Consider the following 23,011-nt stretch of genomic DNA (forward strand, 5'->3'; position numbering starts at 1 on the left):
TGGGAAAGTTTGTACAAAGTCCTATCGTGTGTATGAGGCTTTAGAGGGCATGTGGCCTGGAATGGTTCAGTGGCCACTCGCTCCCCCCCTTTCTTGACCTGCCAGGCTGCATGCTCAGATAAGGATCTGGTATGGATTTTGGGCGTGCGGTTCCCCTTAAAATCCATACCAGACCTGATGGGTCTGGTATGCATTTTGCGGGAGTGGGGGGATACTCACGCCGTTTTCGTCATAATTTTTAATTGTCTTTTTTCCAGCTGTCAGTGGGGAACCGGCTGACAACTGATGAGTCATCCGTTCCCGGCCCGCACTTTAGAAACCAGTTCAATACGGTAATTACTGCTAAATCTGACTAGTACCGCATTCGGTATTTAACGCAAAATTCTTAATGAATTGAACACTGGCACAATTGTTACCGCATACGGTACTTTACAGCTTTTTAGCCGGTATTTAACCCTTAGTGAATTGACCCCTGTATCCTTTTCTTGGCGTACATCACAGAACACAAGCCACATCATATTTTCGGGTTATGCTGCCACCGCCAGGTGAACACTGGGCAAAAAAAAATAACACCTGGTGAAGTCACGTGGTTAGTGACGATACGCGTGAGAGGAGTGAGGTGATGTCACGGATGAGCTGCGAGGAGTAACCACAAGTCTTTGTTCAGTTTGTCCTGGATCCTATTTTGGAATACTTTTTTACAAGTGTTTTTATTGTGAGCATAATACATAGTTTTAATAAAATTTTTGGAGGTTTTACATAGTACACTATGGTAGTTTGAGATTATAAGCCCTGTCTAGAGATTACCACGGGGATATCCATAAAACTAACCGGGTAAGGAGAGAGGAGATACCGAACTGCGTCTGAGTGGTCTAAGGGACATCTGTTTTCCCCCGACATTGGAGAACAGGCGTTTCTAGACCAATAACATAGGTCTAGGTAACAGGTACGAGGCCACACTCATATTTTTACTGTAGCTGGTGGAGCACAGGAGAAGCTGCAGCAAGCACTTACAGCACTGGGATTTGGGTTTTAAACACCAGTAGAATATTTTATGTAGAATATCACAGGTGAAGGCTATCCCAAATGGTGGAATTCACACATAAAAAGGAGACACAGCGAGTGGAATATTTCACTGTTTGAACACTTATAATACACCATTACCAAATAGTGTTGTCTGGACTTTAAACACTGGACATTCATTAATTAAGGATCACTGAATAGGATTATAAGTACTCTAGAAAGTACATTTTTATTCACTTCTTTGATGCATTTAGAGTATTTTTCATTGTACACATTGGCACATCACAGCAGCGCAACACTTATCTATATACAAGCCCAATCTTCACCCCTCACAGTGGACATGCCCACAAGGCCTTCAGGGACCTGACTCTGCCAGACGGAATTATGATTCTGGGCCTGTATAGCCCCCTGCCAGCAAGTCACTGGATACCAAGTACCTCCCCCAGGGAATGCTGCCCGCACAATCCAGTGCCAAATGACACCCTTATAGATTGGTCATGCTCTTGCATGCAGGGTCCAGGTACCTCTTGGCTCCAGGGTCATAGGCAATCAAGCCAGATAAAAGTAGGACTAAAGGCAAAACTTTTTTTCCCCATTTTGGAGTAAGGCAGTCCATTTTATTCACTTCACTCCCTGTCCCATCACAAAAAGGAAGCGAGAAGAAATCTCTCTAAAGTGAGGGGAATACCTGGTTGTCACCAGAAATCATGTCTATACTGGAAGATTGCTGTTCTATTCCTTTTCTGGTGACAACACAAAATTTTAGCTTTTTTAGTTAAGGCATAATGGTAAGAGGGTGAACTGAACACAGGCAGCACTAAAACCTACAGGTGTTCTTAAATATGTAAACCGAACAGTTCAGATTCCTAATGTGTGTCTGCTGTACCATGTATTTGTATGAAAAAGTATCCCGTTTTCTTTGTATTTCTTCCTGTGTGTGAAATGCCTGGTGTTCCTGCTAGTCCCCCTGCTTTCTTAAAAAAAAAACTGACCACACGAAGCAGGAGAGCACATCATGGTCAGTTCTCTAGCTGTGCTGGGAACTCAGCCTGCTCTACAATGATCAGACTTCTGACAGCCACCCCCTCCCCCCACACAGCCTTTCACTAGGAAGATCAGTGTGCTGCTGTTTATCCACCCCTAGCTCTTATGCAGGTGAGAACATAGATTATGTGATGACTTATAAAAATGGGGGAAAATTATTTTCCCATATCTATACACAAATGTTTTCCCTTTCACTTTTATTTTAAACTGAATGGGTTGTTTTACAAGGTGAGGGTTTGCAATCACTCCACTCTTTTGTACAAATTAAAAGAGGTTTTAATTTTAGTTATACTTTAAAGCCGCTCTCTTCCCCAGCAGAAGAGACCTTGAAACCAGGAGCTAATGTCCACAGAGAAAATTTTCATAGACTTCACAGGCACATCTATTACCCAAGGTCACTAGAAATTACAGCTTAGCTGAGCTGGAAGATTTATGAATGTGCATTAAATACTGGCCATTTACCTGAAGGTGGCAGCATAACCCAAATAGTAGGGTTGCACAAATACCGATATTAAGCATTTGCAAGAGTATTGGTACTCGTGCAAATGCACCGATACCTGAAACCGATACCTTTAGGTTCGGCTCGTTCATCTGTCAGCGGGATTCCCCCGCTGACAGACGAAATGTAGACAAAAGAATGCAGGTAATCATAGGTTGTTAAGGAGCGGGGCCGCCGCGTCCTTAACAACCGATGACGTTTCAGCTGTCAGTGGGTTTTCCCTTCCCTGCAGTGGACCCGTCCCCTCAGCTCTGTATTGTGTCCTCCGGGCAATGTGCTTCTCCTTGGGCTCCTCTGCAGGCGGCTGCTGGGAGACAGATCTGCCTGGTGAGTAGTGTGTCCTACACTGAGCCAGGCTTTGCTTCCCACCACCTCTGATGATTTTCCCTAAGTGTCTAAGCTGCTGCAGAACTTCTTGGAAGGGGAGGGCAGGTCTGCTGGGTGTTGTAGTGCAGTGATTGGCAGTGTGTGGGTTCCCAAATGCTCCCCTTCCCCTCCCTTCATATACAAACAACCTCCCTGCCCACCTCTCCACCCTAAACAATAACCTCCCTGCCCATCTCTCCACCCTAAACAATAACCTCCCTGCCCACCTCTCCACCCTAAACAATAACCTCCCTGCCCACCTCTCCACCCTAAACAATAACCTCCCTGCCCTCCTCTCCACCCTAAATAACCTCCCTGCTCGCGTCTCCACCCTAAACAATAACCTCACGCTCCGCCTCACCACCCTAAACAATAATGCCCCTCCCCACCCTAAAAAATAACCCCCTCCCCACAAAAAAAAAAAAAAAAGTTAAAGCTATAATAAAAGGGGGAAAAAAATTAAAATAAATAAATCGGTATCAGCGAGTACTTGAGGAAAAGTATCAGTACCCGGTCTTAAAAACCTGGTATCGTTGCAACCCTACCAAATAGTCACAAGTATGATTTTTAGTAGTCACCATAAAATAATTTTCTCTGAGGTTCACTGAAGGACGCAGCTAGATCTTAGGATTTTGAACGATACATTATAGTACCACCTGCAGGAATATAGAGCATTCCAAGCTGCGTTTGACCTTTTTCTCTCAGTGCTCTAGATGTAGTGCATGGATGGCGCAGTGGCAAAGTCATTAATAATAGTGTATATTAACCTCACATCATCTGCTCCTTTTTTAAAGTGTTTTTTTGTAGTTTTAGATAAAATGGTGAGGAATTAGAACACCTGTCAGTTTTTATTGCCAACTGTGTCCCTGTTAGAGAGATTCACCCAATTTATTCTGTTTACCATTATTGAAAATTAAAGTAAAATAAAAATTAACAAATTTTGGGTTAACACTGGACAGTAAGATGGGAAATACTCCACTTGGAACACTAGTTTTGGTAACCCTGGTGACATCCAGAGATGCCCTCAACTTTGGAGGGATTTCCTCTTTACCGTTTGGGCTACGGGACAGGAAGTGAAATCTCCCCAAAGGGACACAGATGATTAAATAAAACTGACAGGGGTTATAGCCCTCCTTTACTCAATCCAATATAAAAAAATTAAAAATAAAAAAATAAAAGGTTTTGCCTTTAGTTCTACTTTAAGTATTTCCACTTTTGCGGTCAAATTTGAGAAAAACCTGACTGTTACGTGTTCCCATTCACAGAGCATACTTTAAAAATAAATTGGAATTTTGACAAACCTGTAAATGCCATATCTTGGAGTACAGTACAGGACAGGACACAGGAATAAATTCAGAGGCGATGGGTTTTATGGCACTAACTTCAAGTGATTGGACACTGACAAAAAAGCTTTACTGGGACCACTTCACAGGGTACCCATATAGCCTTAGCCCGCTCCGTGAGGCTCTAGTTTTTTCAGCAAATCAGAGAAAAAGAGCCCTGTACTGTACGCCAAGATGATTGGATTTTTTTTAACTCACCGTGAAATCCTTTTCTCTGAGTTCAATGAAAGACGCAGCCACAGATGGATTTGAAGTAATCATCTCCTCTGAAGGTGTCAGTCTACTTTTTGATGGTGTGTACCATAAAAAGGAATATATATATTGGACTTGTGGCATTCTATAGTCTCACTACATTGGTGTTTTTGCATGCATTAGACAGTTGTAACTTATGCAGTTGCGTAGCTGTCTGGTTGTTCTTCCAACATACTGTTGACGGCATGTGATATAGGAGAGAACATATACGATGCTTCTCGTTTGGCAATTCAGTAATTGTCTGATTTTGAAGGAATTGCCATTGGAACTAGACAATGGTTTGGAGATATCCCAAAAAGGGCACAGCTTGAGCAGCATGAGGCACTGCGCCTGTACTGCTCATCCGAGATGTCATCTAATTGTGGCTGCTTTCCCAGCCACAAATCTGGAACCCTTGGGCAACCCATTATCTGGATTTCACTGTAAACCAGGTATGTTTGTATGAACAATTTGCTTGACTTCATTGCTAATAGATTCAGTTCCACGCTAAATTTGTTTTTTGTTTTTTAACTCCCCCTACCCCCCTCACAAGAACAGATCCAGTTCAAATTCACTTATTTTAGAATACTGTTTTTTTTTGTCACTGAAAGAGCCAATACAGAGCTCTGAAATATCACTGTATCCTTGTGACCATCCAAAGCATATCACTACAGCACTCAGAGAAAAAAGGTCAAGTGCACCATATGGTCCTGCATCCACTACTTCAGATAGAATCTTTACCAACGCTTTATAGTACTTAGATCTAGCCATGTTCTTCAAGGAACACAGAAAAAGGATTTTGCTGCAAATACAAAAATCAGATTTTCTTTTCTGTTCATTTAACAGTAGTGTTAGATCTTAGGATCCTGACCGATGTGATGTCCCAAAGCAGTACAAAGGACAGGGCGGGCCCAAAAGGAAGGAAACAAAAGTCAAAGAAACACACATTAAAAACACCAACAGAAAAACCTAGGTTTTAACTTCTTGAGGCTATTCAAAAAAAAAAAAAAAAAAAAAAAAAAAGAAGAAGAGCTGTGTCACCTACTGTTGCAGGTGGCACTATAAGCCATTGGTCAGGGTCCAAAGATCTAGCTGTGTTGCCTTCAATGAACAATATTTTAAAACAGATGCATCAGTTAAAAGTACAAGAAGTTACCTTGACTGCTTCGATCATAAACAGACCCAGGAATTATAGCTTCTCGAGCATCATACATGGCAGTTGTCATAAAGCGTGCACCCTGCAAATAAGTTAAATAACTTAATGAAGCTACAAAAAGGTAACATTGAGATTTATGACTCCAGCTATCAGCAAAATATAAAAATAGGCCAAATAATTGGTTTTGATCTAAACAGGACTGAACTGATTTTTTTTTTCACATCTCACTGCTCCATGACTAAGGAGGGCAATACTGGCAAGTAGATTAAAAAACCAAACATACATACTAGCCTAGATGACTGCAGCTGTCCACCACCGGCTCTATAACCGAGAACTGAGCGATCAAAACAGCTGATCGCTCAGCTCCACTCTGAGTAAAGAGCAGTGACTGTTTGTCACCACTCTGTGCCCTGCCTTCCTGTGGAGGTGGCAGGAGCAGCTGACACATTCTCAGTGGTGTGCTATAATGCTTAGACACCTGCTGGTCAGGAGTCGGAGTTGATCCTGTCGGGATCCCTGCAGACCCTGGACTGGCTCCAGGACATTAGCCGACAGCTCACTGAAGCCCGCTCCTGGCTGAATCAGCGTCACACGAGTGCAGAAATAAGTGCACTTCCGTGATCCACAGAAGTAGTATGGCCAAAAAAGCTTTGGTCATACTTATCCTTAAATGACACATTTTGACCAGCAATAGTTTACAAAAAAAAAAAAAAAAAGATTTACCGTCAACTATCAAGACACAGTTACTTCATGTGAATCAGCCTACAAACAAGTGATGTGCAACCAGCAAGATACAAGACCCTGCCTCCTTTAAAAAAGTATTCCTTAAAGCGGACCTTCACCCCAAATTACATCTTGGGCTGCCCAGCATCCTACTCTTCTTTTTTTACAATACACTTTATGCTGCAAAGTAGAACTTCCACTTCTCACCTAGGCGAGACATTCTCTACGGCCCCGTGGGTGTGCAGATGTGCCTTAAGCTCAGATACAGAGAGACTCCTGCGGAACATATGCGACAGGTTCCCTGTCTGTGCATACACAGATGGACCCCAAAGGCCGGGCACAAACCTGTGGGCTCATCTGTGCATGCACAAGAATGGCCGCATGCCATATTTAAAATCTATGTAAACTCAAATGCTGTTAAAAAGCTCCTTTTTGCTTTGTAAATGTAGCTCTACAAGACTTTTATGCTGGCATGAGTAAATGCATTTTTATCCTGCAAGTTTCTGCTCTGTTTCTTTAACCGAGTGACCAACTCCCAATTGAGCAGTGTGGTGGTCTCCCTATGCTTTGATGCAATCTCCTGCAGTAAATACCTCCTGCTGGTTGACTGACTGCTGCTCCTACCATTTAGCAGCCAAGACAGGGGCTTCTCTAAACGTAACTGCCCATTTTGCTGAACAGCTTGGCCTAAAACAGCTAAAAAAAAATACAAAGGGATCTACTGGTACAATCAACAGGTAACACCACAAGGTTATTGGCACTGCTGTGTTGATACAAGAGACAAACTGCATCATATAAGATTTTTGTACTTTAACTTGGACTTAAATTAGGGAAAGAGAAATTAAACAGTTAGGTCATACTGCCAACTATAAGAGATTGGGACATTGGCAAAAAGAGGAAATATAAGCTTTCCACTGTAAAAACCCTCACAGCATGATATTCTGCCAGCCAAACTACCCGAGAAAAAATAACCTCAAGGGGACCCCTCCCTAATTACCATAATCAGAGAGAGACTAAAGCAGGAAAAGGGCACAGTCATCTGCACAAGTGTAGTCAAAGAAAAAATATACAGCAACTCGCACTGGTGTACGCGATACCAAAAGACCTTCGGATGAGCATGACGCATCCACCTAAACACCCATGTATGTCTGAGGAACGCTGCAACCCTGCCTAACCATGTAGCAGGAAAAAAAAAAAAAAAGTCTCTAAAAAGGGTCTGGCCCACACTAATCCAGCATAACATTCCTCAGCCGAGGAAGTAAAAACAGGAATCTTAGCTGCGCTAAGAAGGGCTACCTGATTAGGATGATTAGGTCCAGGAATGAGGAAAGAATCTTGGCAGCACATCAGCCATGAATGAAATTGTCCAGTTTGTTGTAAAACCTAGAAGCCAGGAGATCCAAGTCTGCACCCCCATAGTTCTGTGATGTCTGGACTGTCCACATCACATTGTCAAAATCTGACAACAGGGGATTGTTCAGGTATCATATATTCCTATAGGAATGTCCTGAGTGTGTAGTAACACCAGTACTGGAGCCAGTGCTTCGGTGAACTCTGGGGGGGGAGGGGGGCAGACCAAATGGAAGAGCTGCAAACTGGTACTGTTGTGTGCCCATATGAAAGTGCAGATAGCATTGGTACACTGGAAAGATGGGGACATCCTCTGAGGTTACAAAATCTTCCTGGTGGAGGAATGCTATGACAGACCTGGTGGATTCCATGCAAACTTTAAACGTAACTGAAGACAAAGGTTTTACGATTCAAGATGAAGCAAATGTTCTCTTGGTTTGGGAACTGTGAAAAGGTGAGTAAAATCCTTGAAACCTGCCCCCCTCTGAAACAGTGTGAATGACTCCCTGATTGAAGCCATCTTGTAGAGCATGGAGTTTTGCAAGCCTGGCTGAAGACACAGGTAATGTTAGATGAAGCAAGGAGGTGAAACTCTAGTTTGTAGCCCCTTTACACCAAGTCTTTTACACATGCATTCAGGACCTGACCAGGTGTTCTCAAAGGCTTTTGAACGGAGGGTAGTCCCCTCTTTTCAAATAGGACTTGTCTGCAAATTTGGGAAAATTTGGGAGCCCAGGGCTTGCAGTCAAACTGGCTTAGGTCTGGCTTTGGAATTGGAGACTTGGGAGAAGCTTAAGAATTCTTCCTGACTTCAGAAGTGAAAGGTGTTCCAAGTTTGGGGCCTACACTTCTTTTTATGAGGTAAACAAAATACTGTTACTACCAGTGATACCTTTAGCCTAGGTTTCCACTATTGCGACCTGAAAGATGCACGATTTTGCCGCGATTGTGATGCGAATTGAAGCAATCCCTTTGTATTCTTGAAGTCTATGGACCTCAAGTCCATGCGAGTGGATGGCGCTGATCGGCTCTCCTCGCCACACACTCTGTCTCCGTGTTTACATGGACACAGCCGATCACATGGTTAAAGAGCCCCGGCTCTTTACAGAGATCGGGGTCGCGCCGTGTACGAGAGCCGCACTGCCCCTCCATCATTTGATGGTGGGAGGGTGTGGCAAGCGGTTAAACAGCGAGCGGTCCACTTTAACATAAAAGTGGTCTCAGAGGCGGATTTTCTGCAAGATCCCTTTTATGGGCGGCGGGAGAGGTGCGACCCCCCCTCTTCCCGAAGCAGTTAGTAGTGGCGGAAACTATCCGATCTCCGGGATAGATGTCAGGAAGTCAAGTGAGGGCAAAATAACCCCCACTCCACTATGCAATGTCAAACGTCACTTCCACTCTGCGGCCTTAAAGGGCACTTTTTTTTCCTTCAATTAAAAATAAGACTTTTTTGCTGTTCAGTGTAAATGTGAGATCAGAGGTTTTTTTGACCCCAGATCTCACATTAAAGAGGCCCTGTCCTGCTTATTTCTATTACAAGGAATGTTTACATTCCTTGTAATAGGAATAAAAGTGATCAAGAAAAAAGGTTTCCTTTTTTTAAGGGACAGTGTAAAAAACAAAAGATAAAAGTGAAATAAATAATAAAATTCAAAGTGCCCCGTCCCTCCGAGCTCGCGCGAAGCGAACGCATACGCAAGTTGCGCCCACATAAGTAAACGGTGTTCAAACCACACGTGACGTACCGCCACGATTGGTAAGAGCAATAATTTTAGCCCAATATCTCCTCCAACTCAAAACTGGTAACCTGAAGACATTCTTAAATGCTGCCTATGGAGATTTTTAAACACCAAAGTTTGTCGTCATTCCAGGAGCAGGCGCAGTTTTGAAGCATGCCAACTTAGGTATCAATTTACTCAGGGTAACATTATCTTTCACATTATAGAAAAAAAATTAGGCTAACTTCACTGTTTTCTTCTTTAATTGGAAAAAGTGAAAATTTTTCCAAAAAAATTGTGTTTGTAAGAACTCTGCGCAAATACGGTGTGAAAAAACACTGCAACGATATCCATTTTATTCTCTAGGGTCTCTGCTAACCTGTTCAATTGCTTGGCAACACAAGTCAGCCAATCAAATTGCAGCAATTCAATGCATTCAGGTATCTAGACGTGGTGAAGACGACTTGAAGTTCAAACCGAGCATCAGAATGGGGAAGAAAGGGGATTTAAGTGACTTTGAACGTGGCATAGTTGTTGATGCCAGACGGGCTGGTCTGAGTAGTTAAAAAAACTGCTGATCTAGGGGGATTTTCACGTACAATCTCTAGGGCAGTGATGGCGAACCTTGGCACCCCAGATGTTTTGGAACTACATTTCGCATGATGCACACGCACTCTGCAGTTTAGTTGAGCATCATGGGAAATGTAGTTCCAAAACATCTGGGGTGCCAAGGTTAGCAATCACTGCTCTAGGGTTTACAGAGAATGGTACGAAAAAGAAAAAAAATATCCAGTGAGCCGCAGTTGTGTGGATGAAAATGCCTTGTCAGAGGTCAGGAGAAAGTGCAAACTGGTTTGAGGTGATAGAAAGGCAACATATTGAAGTGGGTGGACTACAGCAGCAGAAGACCACAACGTCCGCCACTACTGTCAGCCAAAAACAAGAAACTGAGGCTACAATTTGCACAGGCTCACCAAAATTGGAAATGGGAAAATTGGAAAAACGTTGCCTGGTCTGAGGAGTCGCGATTTCAGCTGCGACATTTAGATGTTAGGGTCAGAATTTGGCGTAAACATGAAAGCATGGATCCATCCTGTCTTGTATCAACAGTTCAGGCTGGTGGTGGTGTAATGGTGTGGGGAATATTTTCTTGGCACACTTTGGGCCCCCCAAGTACCAATTGAGCATCGTTTAAATGCCAGGCCTACCTGAGTATTGTTGCTTCATCCCTTTATGACTACAGTGTACCCATCTTCTGATGGTTACTTCCAACAGGATAATGCACCATGTCACAAGGCTCAAATTATCTCAAACTGGTTTCTTGAACAGGACAACGAGTACTCTGTACTCCAAGGGGTCAGCAACCTTTTTCCACTTAAGGGATGGATTTAATGTATGAAAATGCATGGAGGGCCACATTCACCTGCTAATAAATGAAGATAATAATCTGGACCCCTTTACATTACACAGCCTCCCCCCATGTTGTGCTTTAAAATTGTGCACATTCGTGGAATAGCGTTTTATAATTTTCTACAGGTTACCAGTTTATAAATACAGAGGAGGTCTTGTACTAGAATTATTGCTCTCGTTCTAACGATCGTGGCGATACCTCACATGTGTGGTTTGAAACGATTTACATTTGCAGGCACGACTTACGTATGCGTTCGCTTCTGCGCGCGAGCACGGAGAGATGGGGCACTTTAAAACGTTTTTTCTCTTTTTTATTTTTACACTGTCCTTCTAAAAAAATTCTAATCACTTTTGTTGCTGTCAGGAGTGTAAACATCTTTTGTGACAGTAATAGGCAGTAACAGGTTCTCCTTATGGAGGGATCGGGGTCTATAAGACTCCAAATCCCTCCTTTGCACTTAAAAGCATTCAAAACACCAAGTTTGTTTTATATACTGCCATTTTTTAAAATTTGGCGTCTTTAAGTCTCCAGTAAACAGGAAGTGATGTCATGACATTGCTTCCAGGTTACTAGATCCGAAACCCGATTCTGGCTTCATTTGGGTCTCCGGCCAGCCGACCAGGGGCCCAGTTATCTCATGAAAGCCAACCAGGGGGTTAAAATGTCTGCATGCTGGGTGCACATGAATTCATCATATGCACTGACGGGCCGGACATTTAGCAGCGGCGGGCCATAGGTTGCTGACCCCTGCTGTACTCCAATGGCCCCCAAAGTCACCAGATCTCAATCCAATAGAGCACCTTTGGGGATGTGGTGGAATAGAAGATTTGTATGGAGAAGTCTGGCCAAAAGTGGTCTTCATGGGAGAATTGCAGCCAAAAAGCCATATCTCCGACATGGAAACAAGGCTAAGTGACTCAGCTATGCAAAAAAGAAAGGAGTGATGGAAATCGTTCTGTGGGTGTCCAATTCCTCCAGTGGGCAGCAGTATAACCGAGCTGCCTCTGTTTTACTCCTGATCCTGTGTCCCTTTAACTACTTGGGACCAGAAGCTTTTAACCCCTTAATAACCAGGCCATTTTTTGCAATACAGCTCTATGCTACTTTAACTGAAAAAAAAATATGCACTGACTGTATAAATGACACGGGGGGGGGTGGACCACTGCATGGACACAGTAATCAGTGTTCCTGAATAGCAGGAACACAAGATCAGTGTCCACGCCTGACAGAATGGCGGTCTGCCTTGTTTACATTAGCAGACCGCGGCTCTCTGGGGAACGATCGGCGGGTGCCCCACTGATTAGCTCCCCCTGTGGCCAATGGAAACGCGCACACCACCCAGTGGCTATTGTACAGAATGAAGTACAGGTACGTCTTTTCGTGCAGCCGTGTCACCTTGCCGCAGTACAACATTGGCGGGTAGTTGGCAAGTGGTTAATGAATAATAAAGAAATAATGGGATTTTTGATTTACTTGTAAAATCCTTTTTTTTTGAGTATATCACAGGATACAAGGTACAGTTGTGCTCATAAGGTTACATACCCTGGCATAATTTATGATTTCTTGGCCATTTTTCAGAGAATATGAACAAAAACATTTTCCACTCATGGTTAGTGTTTGGCTGAAGCCATTATCAAATCAACTGTTTACTCCTTTTACATCATAATGGCAACCGAATCTACCCAAATGACCCTAATCAAAAGTTTACATACCCTGGTGATGCTGGCCTGATAACACGCACACAAGTTGACACAAAGTGTTTTGAATGGCTATTAAAAGGTAACCATCCTCACCTGTGATCCGTTTGCTTGTAATTAGTGTGAGTGTATAAAAGGTCAATGTGTTTCTGGACTGACAGACCCTTGCTTCTTTCATCCAGTGCTGCACTGACGTTTCTGGATTCTGAGTCATGGGGAAAGCAAAAGAATTGTCACAGGATCTGTGGGAAAAGGTGGTTGAACTGTATAAAACAGGAAAGGGATATAAAAAGGATATCCAAGTAATTGAGAATGACAATCAGCAGTGTTCAAACTCTAATCAAGAAGTGGAAAATGAGGGGGTTCTGTTGAAACCAAACCACGGTCAGGTAGACCAACTAAAATTTCAGCCACAACTGCCATGAATATGGTTCGGGATGCAAAGAAAAACCCACAAATAACTTCAGGTGAAAAATAGGACTCTCTGAAAACGTGGTGTGGCTGTTTCAAGATGCACAATAAGGAGGCACTTGAAAAAAAAAGATGGTCTGCATGGTAAAGTCGGCAGAAGAAAGCCATTACTACGCAAATGCCACAAAGTATCCCGCTTACAATATGCCAAAACAGCACAGACAAGCCTCAAACCTTCTGGCACAAAGTCATTTGGAGTGATGAGACCAAAATTTTGCTTTTTGGCCACAACCATAAACGCTACATTTGGAGAGGAGTCAACAAAGCCTATGATGAAAGGCACACACTTCCTACTGTGAATCACGGAGGTGGATCACTGATGTTTTGGAGATGTGGGAGCTATAAAAAGGCACAGGAAATTTGTTCAAAATTGACGGCAAGATGAATGCAGTATGTTAATAAAAAATACTGGAGGAACATTTGCATTCATCAGCCAGGAAGCTTTGCATGGGACGTTCTTGGACATTCCAATATGACAATGATCCAAAACACAAGGCCAATTCGACCTGTCATTGACTACAGCAGAATAAAGTGAAGGTTCTGGAGTGGCCATCTCAGTCTCCTGACCTCAATATCATTGAGTCACTCTGGGGAGATCTCAAAACGTGCAGTTCATGCAAGACCGCCCAAAAATTTACAACAACCGGAGGCTTTTTGCCAAGAGGAATGGGCAGCTTTACCATCTGAGAAGATAAAGAGCCTCATCCTCAAATACCTCAAAAGACTTCACAAGCTGTCACTGATGTTAAAGGGGGCAATACACTATTAAGAACTGGGGTATGTAAATTTTTGATCAGTGTCATTTGGGTAGTTTCTGTTGCCATTACGATTTAAATACAGTTGATTGACAATACACGGCTTCAGCCAAACAGTAACCATGAGTGAAAGAAAAGTGTGCGTCATCATTCATATTCTCTGAAAAATGGCTAAGAAATCAAATTCTGCCAGGGTATTTTAACCTTTGAGCACAACTGTATTTTCATATCCATTAAAATAGATTTACAGTGCCTTGAAAAAGTATTCATACTCCTTGAAATTTTTTACATTTTGTCATGTTACAACCAAAAATGTAAAATGTATTTTATTGGGATTTTATTTGATAGACCAACACAAAGTGGCACATAATTGTGAAGTGGAAGGAAAATGATAAAATTGGTTTCAACATTATTTACAAATAAATATCTGAAAAGTGTGGCGTGCATTTGTATTCATCCCCCAAGTCAATACTTTGTAGAACCACCTTTTGCTGCAATTACAGCTGCAAGTCTTTTTGGGTATGTCTCTACCAGCTTTGCACAACTAGAGTGACATTTTTGCCCATCATTCTTTGCAAAATAGCTCAAGCTCTGTGAGACTGGACGGAGAGCATCTGAACAGCAATTTTCAAGTCTTGCCACAGATTCTCAATTGGATTTGGGTCTGGACTTTGGGCCATTCTAAAACATGAATATGCTTTGATCAAACCATTCCATTTCTGGCTGTATGTTTAGGGTCTTTGTCCTGCTGGAAGGTGAACCTCCGCCCCAGTCTCAAGTCTTTTGCAGACTAACAGGCTTCCTTCTAAGATTGCCCTGTACAGTATTTGGATCCATCCATCTTGCCATCAACTCTGACCAGCTTCCCTGTTCCTTCTGAAGAAAAGCATCGCCACAGCATTATGCTGCCACCATGTTTCACGGTGGGGATGGTATGTTCAGGGTGATGTGCAGTGTTGGTTTTCCACCACACATAGCATTTTGCTTTTAGGTCAAAAAGTAAAATTCTGGTCTCATCTAACCAGAGTACCTGCTTCCACATTTGCTGTGTCCCCCACATGGCTTCTTGCAAACAGGACTTCTTATGGCTTTCTTTCAACAATGGCTTTCTTCTTGCCACTCTTTCATAAAGGCCAGATTTGTAGAGTGCACGATTAAATAGTTGTCCTGTGGACGGATTCTCCCACCTGAGCTGTGGATCTCTGCAGCTCCTCCAGAGTTGCCATGGGCCTCGTAGCTGCTTTTCCGATTAATGCTCTCCTGGCCTGTCGGTTTAGGTAGGCGGCCATGTCTTGGTAGGTTTGCCGTTGTGCCACTCTTTCCGTTTTCAGATGATTGATTGAACAGTGCTCTGTGAGATGTTCAAAGCTTGGGATTATATATATATATATATATATATATATATATATATATATATATATATATATATATATATATATATATATATATATATTTTTTTTTTATAACCTAACCATGCTTTAAAGCGGGAGTCCGGCGAAAATTTGTTTTTTTTTTTTTAGATGTCAGTAACTGCAAATACTGCAGTTGCTGACTTTTAAAATAAGGTCACTCACCTGTCCCGGGGTCCAGCAATGTCGGCACCCGAGATCGAACCGTCCCTCGATCCTCAGGTGCTGCCGCCGCCATTCTGAGTGAGGGAATCAGGAAGTGAAGCGTTGCGGCTTCACTTCCCGGTTCCTTACTGCGCATGCGCGAGTAGCGCTGCGCGTTCTCAATGGTCCCCGCTATCTCCTGGGACCTGTCTCTTTCCCAGGAGACAGCGGGGGAGTGCGGGAGGGGGCGTGACTCCCATGGGAGTCTATTCCCAGAAGTGGGTGCAGATACCTGTATTATACAGGTATCTGCACCCCCCTCCCCCCTGAAAGGTGCCAATTGTGACACCGGAGGGGGGGGGGGGGGGGGGGTTGGGGATCCGATGAGCGGAAGTTCCACTTTTGGGTGGAACTCCGCTTTAAACGTCTCCACAACTTTATACCTCACCTGTCTGGTGTGTTCCTTGGCCTTCATGATGCTATTTGTTCACTAAGGTTCTCTAAAAACCTGAGGGCTTCACAGAACAGCTGTATTTATACTGAAATAAAATTTCACACAGGTGAAAACAACAATTAGGTGACTTGTGAAGGAAATAGGTTCCACTAGATTTTAGTTAGCGGTATCAGATTAAAGGGGAGTGAATACAATTTCATGCCACACTTTTCAGATATTTTTAAAAAATGTTGAAAACCATTTAATCATCTTTCTTCCACTTCACAATTATGTGCCACTTTGCTTTGGTCTAGCACATAAAATCCCAATAAAATACATTTACGTTTTTCACTGCAACATGACAAAATGTGGAAAATTTTGAGAGGTATGAATACTGTTTCAAGGCACTGCATTGTGCCAGCTTTAGATTGGACACTGAAAAAAAAAGAAGCCATGAACAAAAGAAGAGGGGGTTAGGGGGTGGGATCCCTGTATCCAGTGAAGTACTTCAAGGAGGGGGAAAAAAAAAAAAAAAAAAAAAGAAAATTTTACTTCATTTGTATTCATTGTTTTGAGACCCCCCATGGTGTATAATGCCGGTGTCCTGTCCTGATAAAGATGAGAGGAATGGACTTGATTGTAAATCTCATATTTTTGAATACAATATAGGTCACAGACACATTATTCATACACCATAGGATTTAGGTTTGCACCTTCAGGTGTTTGGACACTGGCATGTTTTTGGGCACACCCCCACCGACACCGATGACGGGGCTTTATTCCATCTACGTTTATACTATACTATTATCATTCTACTACTATATATATACCAATTGGACTATACCAATCAACTATGATTACAATCATCTACCATGGAGACACACTTCAGTGAATTTGGCTATCTACATTATGTATGGCATGAACCAATTAGGTTGTTTTACTATAGGATTGTGAGCCAACACTTGCCCCCCTTTGTTTATAGTTGCATCAGTTTTTACCTTTATTCCTATTCTACATTTAATTGGATTTTACTTACCAACTAAGATTACAAAGGATTGTTATGGAGACCTGCTGTTTATGAAACTGTTTTCTACAATGTTTACAGTATAAACTAATTATGTTATTACACTGTATTTCTGTTACATTGTATGTATAATGTAAGACTTGGTTTTCATAGATCTGGGTTTCTATAGTACCAGTATGGATCATGTTACAATTTGTACTTTTGTTACAATTTTACACTATTAAACCATTTAATGCCAATCGATGTCATGTGATGCTTCTACTCAACGTTTTTGGTTCTGCTCTATTCTTGGGTACCTGCCATGTTCATGGTTGTGTTGTCTCCTGGAGTGCATGTTTCATTTAAAGTCCCACTTTTTTGCTCCTTTTCCTTGTCCAAATTATCGGGGATGGAGGCGCGTGGCTCTACACACCTCGCGCCTCATTTAAAGTCCCACCTTCCTGTTCAGTTTTTTAAGTTTAAAGTTGAATAAAGCCCTTGCTATAGGTGTAGACCATTTACATACCTTATAAACCTGACTGGAATACTCCCAGGACGTTGCTAGTCATCACTGCTCACCTCCATCATCACAGGAATGGGCTCTCAAATGCTGAGCTCAGAGCTACAGTGTCAGGGGAGAGAAAGTATGTGGTAGGGTTTGAATCAGAGAAGGAGCTCACTCCTGTGATGGTGGAAGTGAGCAGTAACGACTAGGCCTCACTTAGCAACGTCCTGGGGGTATTCCAAGGTATTCATAAGGTATGCAAATGGACTACACGTATAGCAAGGGTATTATTTAGCTTTAGGCAGAGCTGCAAAGTTTGTTTTAACCCTTTCATGACTAAGCCTATTTTTGAAATTTGGTGTTTACAAGTTAAAATCCGTATTTTTTGCTAGAAAATTACTTAGAACCCCCAAACATTATATATATTTTTTTAGAAGAGAGTCTAGAGAATAAAATGGCGATTGTTGCAATATTTTTTATCACACGGTATTTGTGCAGCGGTGTTTTAAACGCAAATTTTTGGAAAAGTGACACTTTCATGAATTTTAAAAAATCCAAACAGTAAAGTTACCCCAATTTTTTTGTATAATGTGAAAGATGATGTTACGCCGAGTAAATAGATACCAAACATGTCACCCTTTATAATTGCACGCACTCGTGGAATGGCAACGAACTACGGTACCTATGAATTTCCATAGGCAACGCTTTAAAAAATTTTTTACGGTTACCAGGTTTGAGCTACAGAGGAGGTCTAGGGCTAGAATTATTGCTCTCGCTCTGACGATCGCGGTGATACCTCACATGTGTGGTTTGAACACAGTTTACATATGCGGGCGCGACTTCCGTATGCGTTTTCTTCGCTGCGCGAGCTCGCGGGGACGGGGGCACTTTAAAAAATTTTTTTTTTTTTTTTTATTTTATTTATTTTTGTACTTTTATAAATTGTGTTTAAAAATTTTTTTTTTTTACTTTTATTGCTGTCACAAGCAATGTAAACATCCCTTGTGACAGTAATAGGTGGTGACAGGTACTCTTTATGGAGGGATGGGGGGTCTAAAAGACCCCCCATCCCTCCTTTACACTTCAAAGTATTCAGATCGCCGAAAACGGCGATTCTGAATACTGTATACTTTTTTAAATTCGGCGCCATTGGCAGGCGAGTAAACGGGAAGTGACGTCATGACGTCGCTTCCGCGTTTACAATTAGTAGGCTGGAACGAAGCCGCTCACAGCTTCGTTCCAGCCCGCCCCCAGCCGCCGAAGATTCCCGATTGGACACCGGGCCTCCCGATCGCATGGGAGGCCCGGTAACAGCGGCGGGAGGCGGCGGGAGGGGGGGGGGGGTGTCCCCTCCCGCTCCTCCGGTATAACAGCCGAGCGGCTTTTAGCCGCATCGGTTGTTATACTCGGGTAGCCGATCGCCCGCTGAAAACAACGGTACCGGGATGATGCCTGCAGCTGCGGGCATCATCCCGGTATAACCCCGGAAAGCCGAGTACGCATATGTGCGTACAGTCGGCGGGAAGGGGTTAATCTACAAACATCCCTTACCTGCATAGGCAGTTTTTTTGTAAAAGTGAACTATCCTTTTAAGGTCCCGAAGGAGCACGGGGTCCTGCAAAGGGGACCTGTGACAATAATACCTGGAATAAAGGTTTTTCATGAAGGAACGCAAAGCTAGAGACCTTTGTAAAAGGATGGGTAAGGTCACAATGTGCCCCTTTTAGGTTACTGAGCGCTAGATGCTGGTCAGAACCTGTTTGTAGGAAGGCCAAAATGCAAGATACAGCAATTTCTGGGAGTTGACTGTGCTCACTTCTGGCAGAGTAAGGTGCCATAATAAATCTTTCTGAATAGTGATTTGTCTTCATCAAGGTAGCAAGAAGTCTGAGTAGGTCTGTGTACCAGGTTCTTCTGGGCCAGTTTGGTGCCAGAAGAATCACTGTCTTCCCGTTTCGCTCTATTTTGTGGAACAGGCGAGGTAGCCGACTCAGTGGAGAAATAGCATGAATCAGGACCAGGGGATAACGCGGGTATCCAAGGCTAGAACAAGAGGATCCCTGAGTACAAACAGGTATTTTGTTCTAGTATCTGGAGGATAGGATGACCACATCTGGATGGAGAGACCATTCCCCTTGGTCCAAGAGGTAGCAGCTGAGATAATTCTGTAAATCAAACAAATCACTGGACAGTGAGCTTTCGTCCACGAGAGAATCTGGTTTGTTGCCTTCGAGGCAGCCAGGCTCCTCCTGCCCTATTGATGGTTGATCTATAGTGGGCAACTTATTTGATCCCCTGCAGATTTTGTAAGTTTGCCCACTTACAAAGAAATGAAGGGTCTATAACTTTTCATAGATGTATTTTAAATGATAGAGACAGAATATCAACAAAAAATTCAGACATGACTTAGTACTTGGTGGAGAAACCCTTCTTTGCAAACACAAAAGGTAAGAAGTTTCTTGTACAGTAGTTGGTTACCAGGTTTGTACACATCTCAGGAGGGGAGTTTGGTCCACTCTTCTTTACAGATCTTCTCTAAGTCCTTAAAGTTCCTTGGCTGTCGTTTGGCAACGTGAAGTTTCAGCTCCCTCCATAAATGTATTCTATGATTAAGGTCTGGAGACTGGCTAGGCCACTCCATGACCTTAATGTGCTTCTTCTTGAGCCACTCTTGTTGTCTTGGCGGTATGATTTGAGTCATTGTCATGCTGGAAGACCAGTCTTCAGTGTTCTGGCTCAGGGAAGAAGGAAGGTTCTCATCCAAGATTTTACAATACATGGACCTGTCCATTGGCCCCTCAATGTGGCAAAGTCGGCCTGTACCATTAGCAGAGAAACAGGCCCAAAGCTTGTGTCCACCTCCGTGCTTGACTGCAGATATGGTGTTCTTAGGGTCATAGTTAGCATTTTTCTTCCTCCAAACACGGAGAGTCGAGTTAATGCCGAAGAGCTTAATTTTGGTGTCTTCCGACAACAGCACCAACAGTTGTCGCCTTCTCACCACACTTCTTGATGATCTTGTAGCCCATTCCAGCTTTGTGCAAGTCTACAATCTTGTCCCTGACTTCCTTTGACAGCTCTTTGGTCTTGACCATGATGGGGAGGTTTGAATGGAAGAAAGATTCTGTGGACAGGTGTCTTTTATACACATGAGTTGTCACTAGGAGCACCTACTTAAATTGACAGGACTAATCTACGTACCACATGAGCACATACTGTGACCAGTCTGTGGGAGCTAGAATTGTTGGTTGGTAGAGGATCAAGTACTTATTTTACCCACTGAACTGATACTCAATTTATAACATTTGTATCATGTGTGTTTCTGGATTTTTGGTTGAGTTTTTGTCCCTATCATTTAAAATACACCTATATAGACCCTTCATTTCTTTGTAAGTGGGCAAACTTACAAAATCTGCAGGGGATCAAATAATTATTTGACACTGTATGGCATTGTCAGACTGCACCCAAATTGGGTGTTCCTTGAGAAGGGAGTTCCAGTGCTGGAGAGACAGCCCGACAGCTCCGAGCGCCAAGAAGCTGAGAGTTTTGCCTCCTCCCTTGACAATGTTCCTTGAACTGTCAGGGAGTGGAAGACCTTCTCCCCAGCCTGACACACTTATGTCTATTGTAAGAATTTACCACAGAGATGAAGTGGTAATCTACCAGGACAAGGATGTTCTTGTTTGGGAGAATAGAAGCATGGATAGATCCAGGGAAAGAGCCTGACATTTCCATCCTGGTACAATGCTTAGTTATCCAATCACTGGCTATATCCTGCCGCCTTAACCTCCGCAACATCTCCAGAATTCGACCCTTCCTGACTAATGACACCACAAAGCAACTTATTCACTCCTTGATTATTTCCCGCCTCGACTACTGCAACTCTCTCCTTAATGGCCTACCCTTAAGCAGGCTATCACCTCTTCAGTCTATTATGAATGCTGCTGCTAGACTAATACACCTCACTAATCGATCCGTGACTGCTGCTCCTCTCTGCCAATCCCTTCACTGGCTTCCCCTACCCCACCGTGTAAAATTCAAAATGCTAACCATAACATACAAGGCCATTCACAACATCGCCTGCATCCTCACCAACCTCATCTGCAGATATTGCCCAAATCGCCCCCTCCGCTACTCCCAGGACCTCCTGCTCTCTAGCTCGCTTGTTACCTCCTCCCATGCTCGCCTTCAGGACTTCTCCAGAGCCTCTCCCATCCTCTGGAATTCCCTGCCCCATTATGTCCGATCAGCCCCTACCCTGTCCACCTTTAGGGGATCCCTGAAAACTCATTTATTCAGGGAAGCTTATCCCACACCCACATAACTGTCCCTGAGCCACCACCATCAAATCATTCTTTGCAGCTATTACCTTTTGTACCACCACCCCCTCCCTTTAGAATGTAAGCTCTACGAGCAGGGCCCTCCTGTACCTTTTGTATTGAACTGTACTGTAATTGTGTTGTCCCCCTTACATTGTAAAGTGCTGCGTAAACTGTTGGCGCTATATAAATCTCGTATAATAATAATAATAATAATAGTTGGAGAGTTTTTACTTTCAAAAGTTTATTTCAATAGTTTTGGAGAGTTTTTGAATGGAATTGGGCAAGGGATATTGCCTCAAAAAATGCAACTATTAGACCCAGAACTCTCAGAGAATCTCACTGTGAAAGGTCACACTGTATGCATTTATTGAGCTGTAAATTAAATATATAGTTCCAAACAAATGCAGCCTATGTCAACACAAAAAAAAAAATAGCACATGGGAGTCATGTCCTAACATTTCAGGTAGATTTTAACTCTTAGCAAAAAAGTCAATTTAGACAAATACTTACAGGATTAATGGTGTTTACAAGTTTGCGTGGTTTACTGAACTGCATTAGACTCTCCCGGAGATTGTTCAGAGGTCCCTCCACTAGGACTTTCTGCTCTTTGTAATAATTTAATAGATGATTCCATAGAGGCTGCTTTGATAATGCTTTTGGGTTGCCCACAATAATTACACCATACCTGGAAAAATTAAACAAGTGTGTTTAAACGTCTTAAAAGTATTAGTTTTCCAGACACCAACAGTGTGTATAGCCAGTGGCACTGAATGTTCAGAATCCGACTGGGTGGTTAATAGACATGTGCACACTGAAATATTTTGTTTCGGAATTTCGTTTTCGTCCGAAAAATAAATTTATGTAGTAACTCCCGAAATTCGTTTTTATTTATTTAGTTTTAAGTTAAAAATTGCATTAGTCCAAAAATCCAAATTAGGGTCGAATCTGTCATTGAAGGCTTATGGTGTCTGTCGAATGTTCAAAGAAGATTCGACGGAGCAGCTAAACAGTATGACGCCGTATAGTTTACCTGCACCGTCAAATCTTCTTAGAACTTTCAACAGACACCATAAATCAAAGTAGGTGTGTACTTAGTTCTAACTATTTTACTGCTCCTCCTCTTTGGTTACAATCAGCCAATAACATTCATCATCATCATCATCATTTTTATTTATCTTTTCTCCCTACGTCGAATCTTTCTCCCCTACGTCAAATCTTTTCTCTCTATGTAGAATAATCTTAGACTAATAGAGTTAAGGTTAGGCACATTCAACAACAGGTTTGATGGACACAGATTGTTATTGTCATCATCATGTCGAATCTCCTATCTATATCGAACTGTTGTAGCAACGAAAACAAAAATAAAGCATTTGTTTATGTCGGATCTTTCGTTTTTCGTACTCTGCAC

The 23,011-nt window shown here is 42.6% G+C and overlaps 1 protein-coding gene across 1 annotated transcript in view; it reads right to left on the bottom strand.

Annotated features, from left to right (window-relative positions):
• The window catches only part of UPF1 (UPF1 RNA helicase and ATPase), a 169,706-nt gene that overhangs the window by 30,812 nt on the left and 115,883 nt on the right, over positions 1–23,011 (bottom strand). Inside the window, exons 19-20 of the mRNA XM_073596301.1 lie at positions 22,114–22,288; positions 5,663–5,744 (exon numbers count right to left, since the gene is read on the bottom strand). Coding sequence (XP_073452402.1) covers positions 5,663–5,744; positions 22,114–22,288 — 257 coding nt within the window. The remainder of the gene's footprint in view (positions 1–5,662; positions 5,745–22,113; positions 22,289–23,011) is intronic.

This window comes from Aquarana catesbeiana, linkage group LG01, assembly GCF_042186555.1.
Source record: "Aquarana catesbeiana isolate 2022-GZ linkage group LG01, ASM4218655v1, whole genome shotgun sequence".
Classification (NCBI taxonomy): domain Eukaryota; kingdom Metazoa; phylum Chordata; class Amphibia; order Anura; family Ranidae; genus Aquarana; species Aquarana catesbeiana.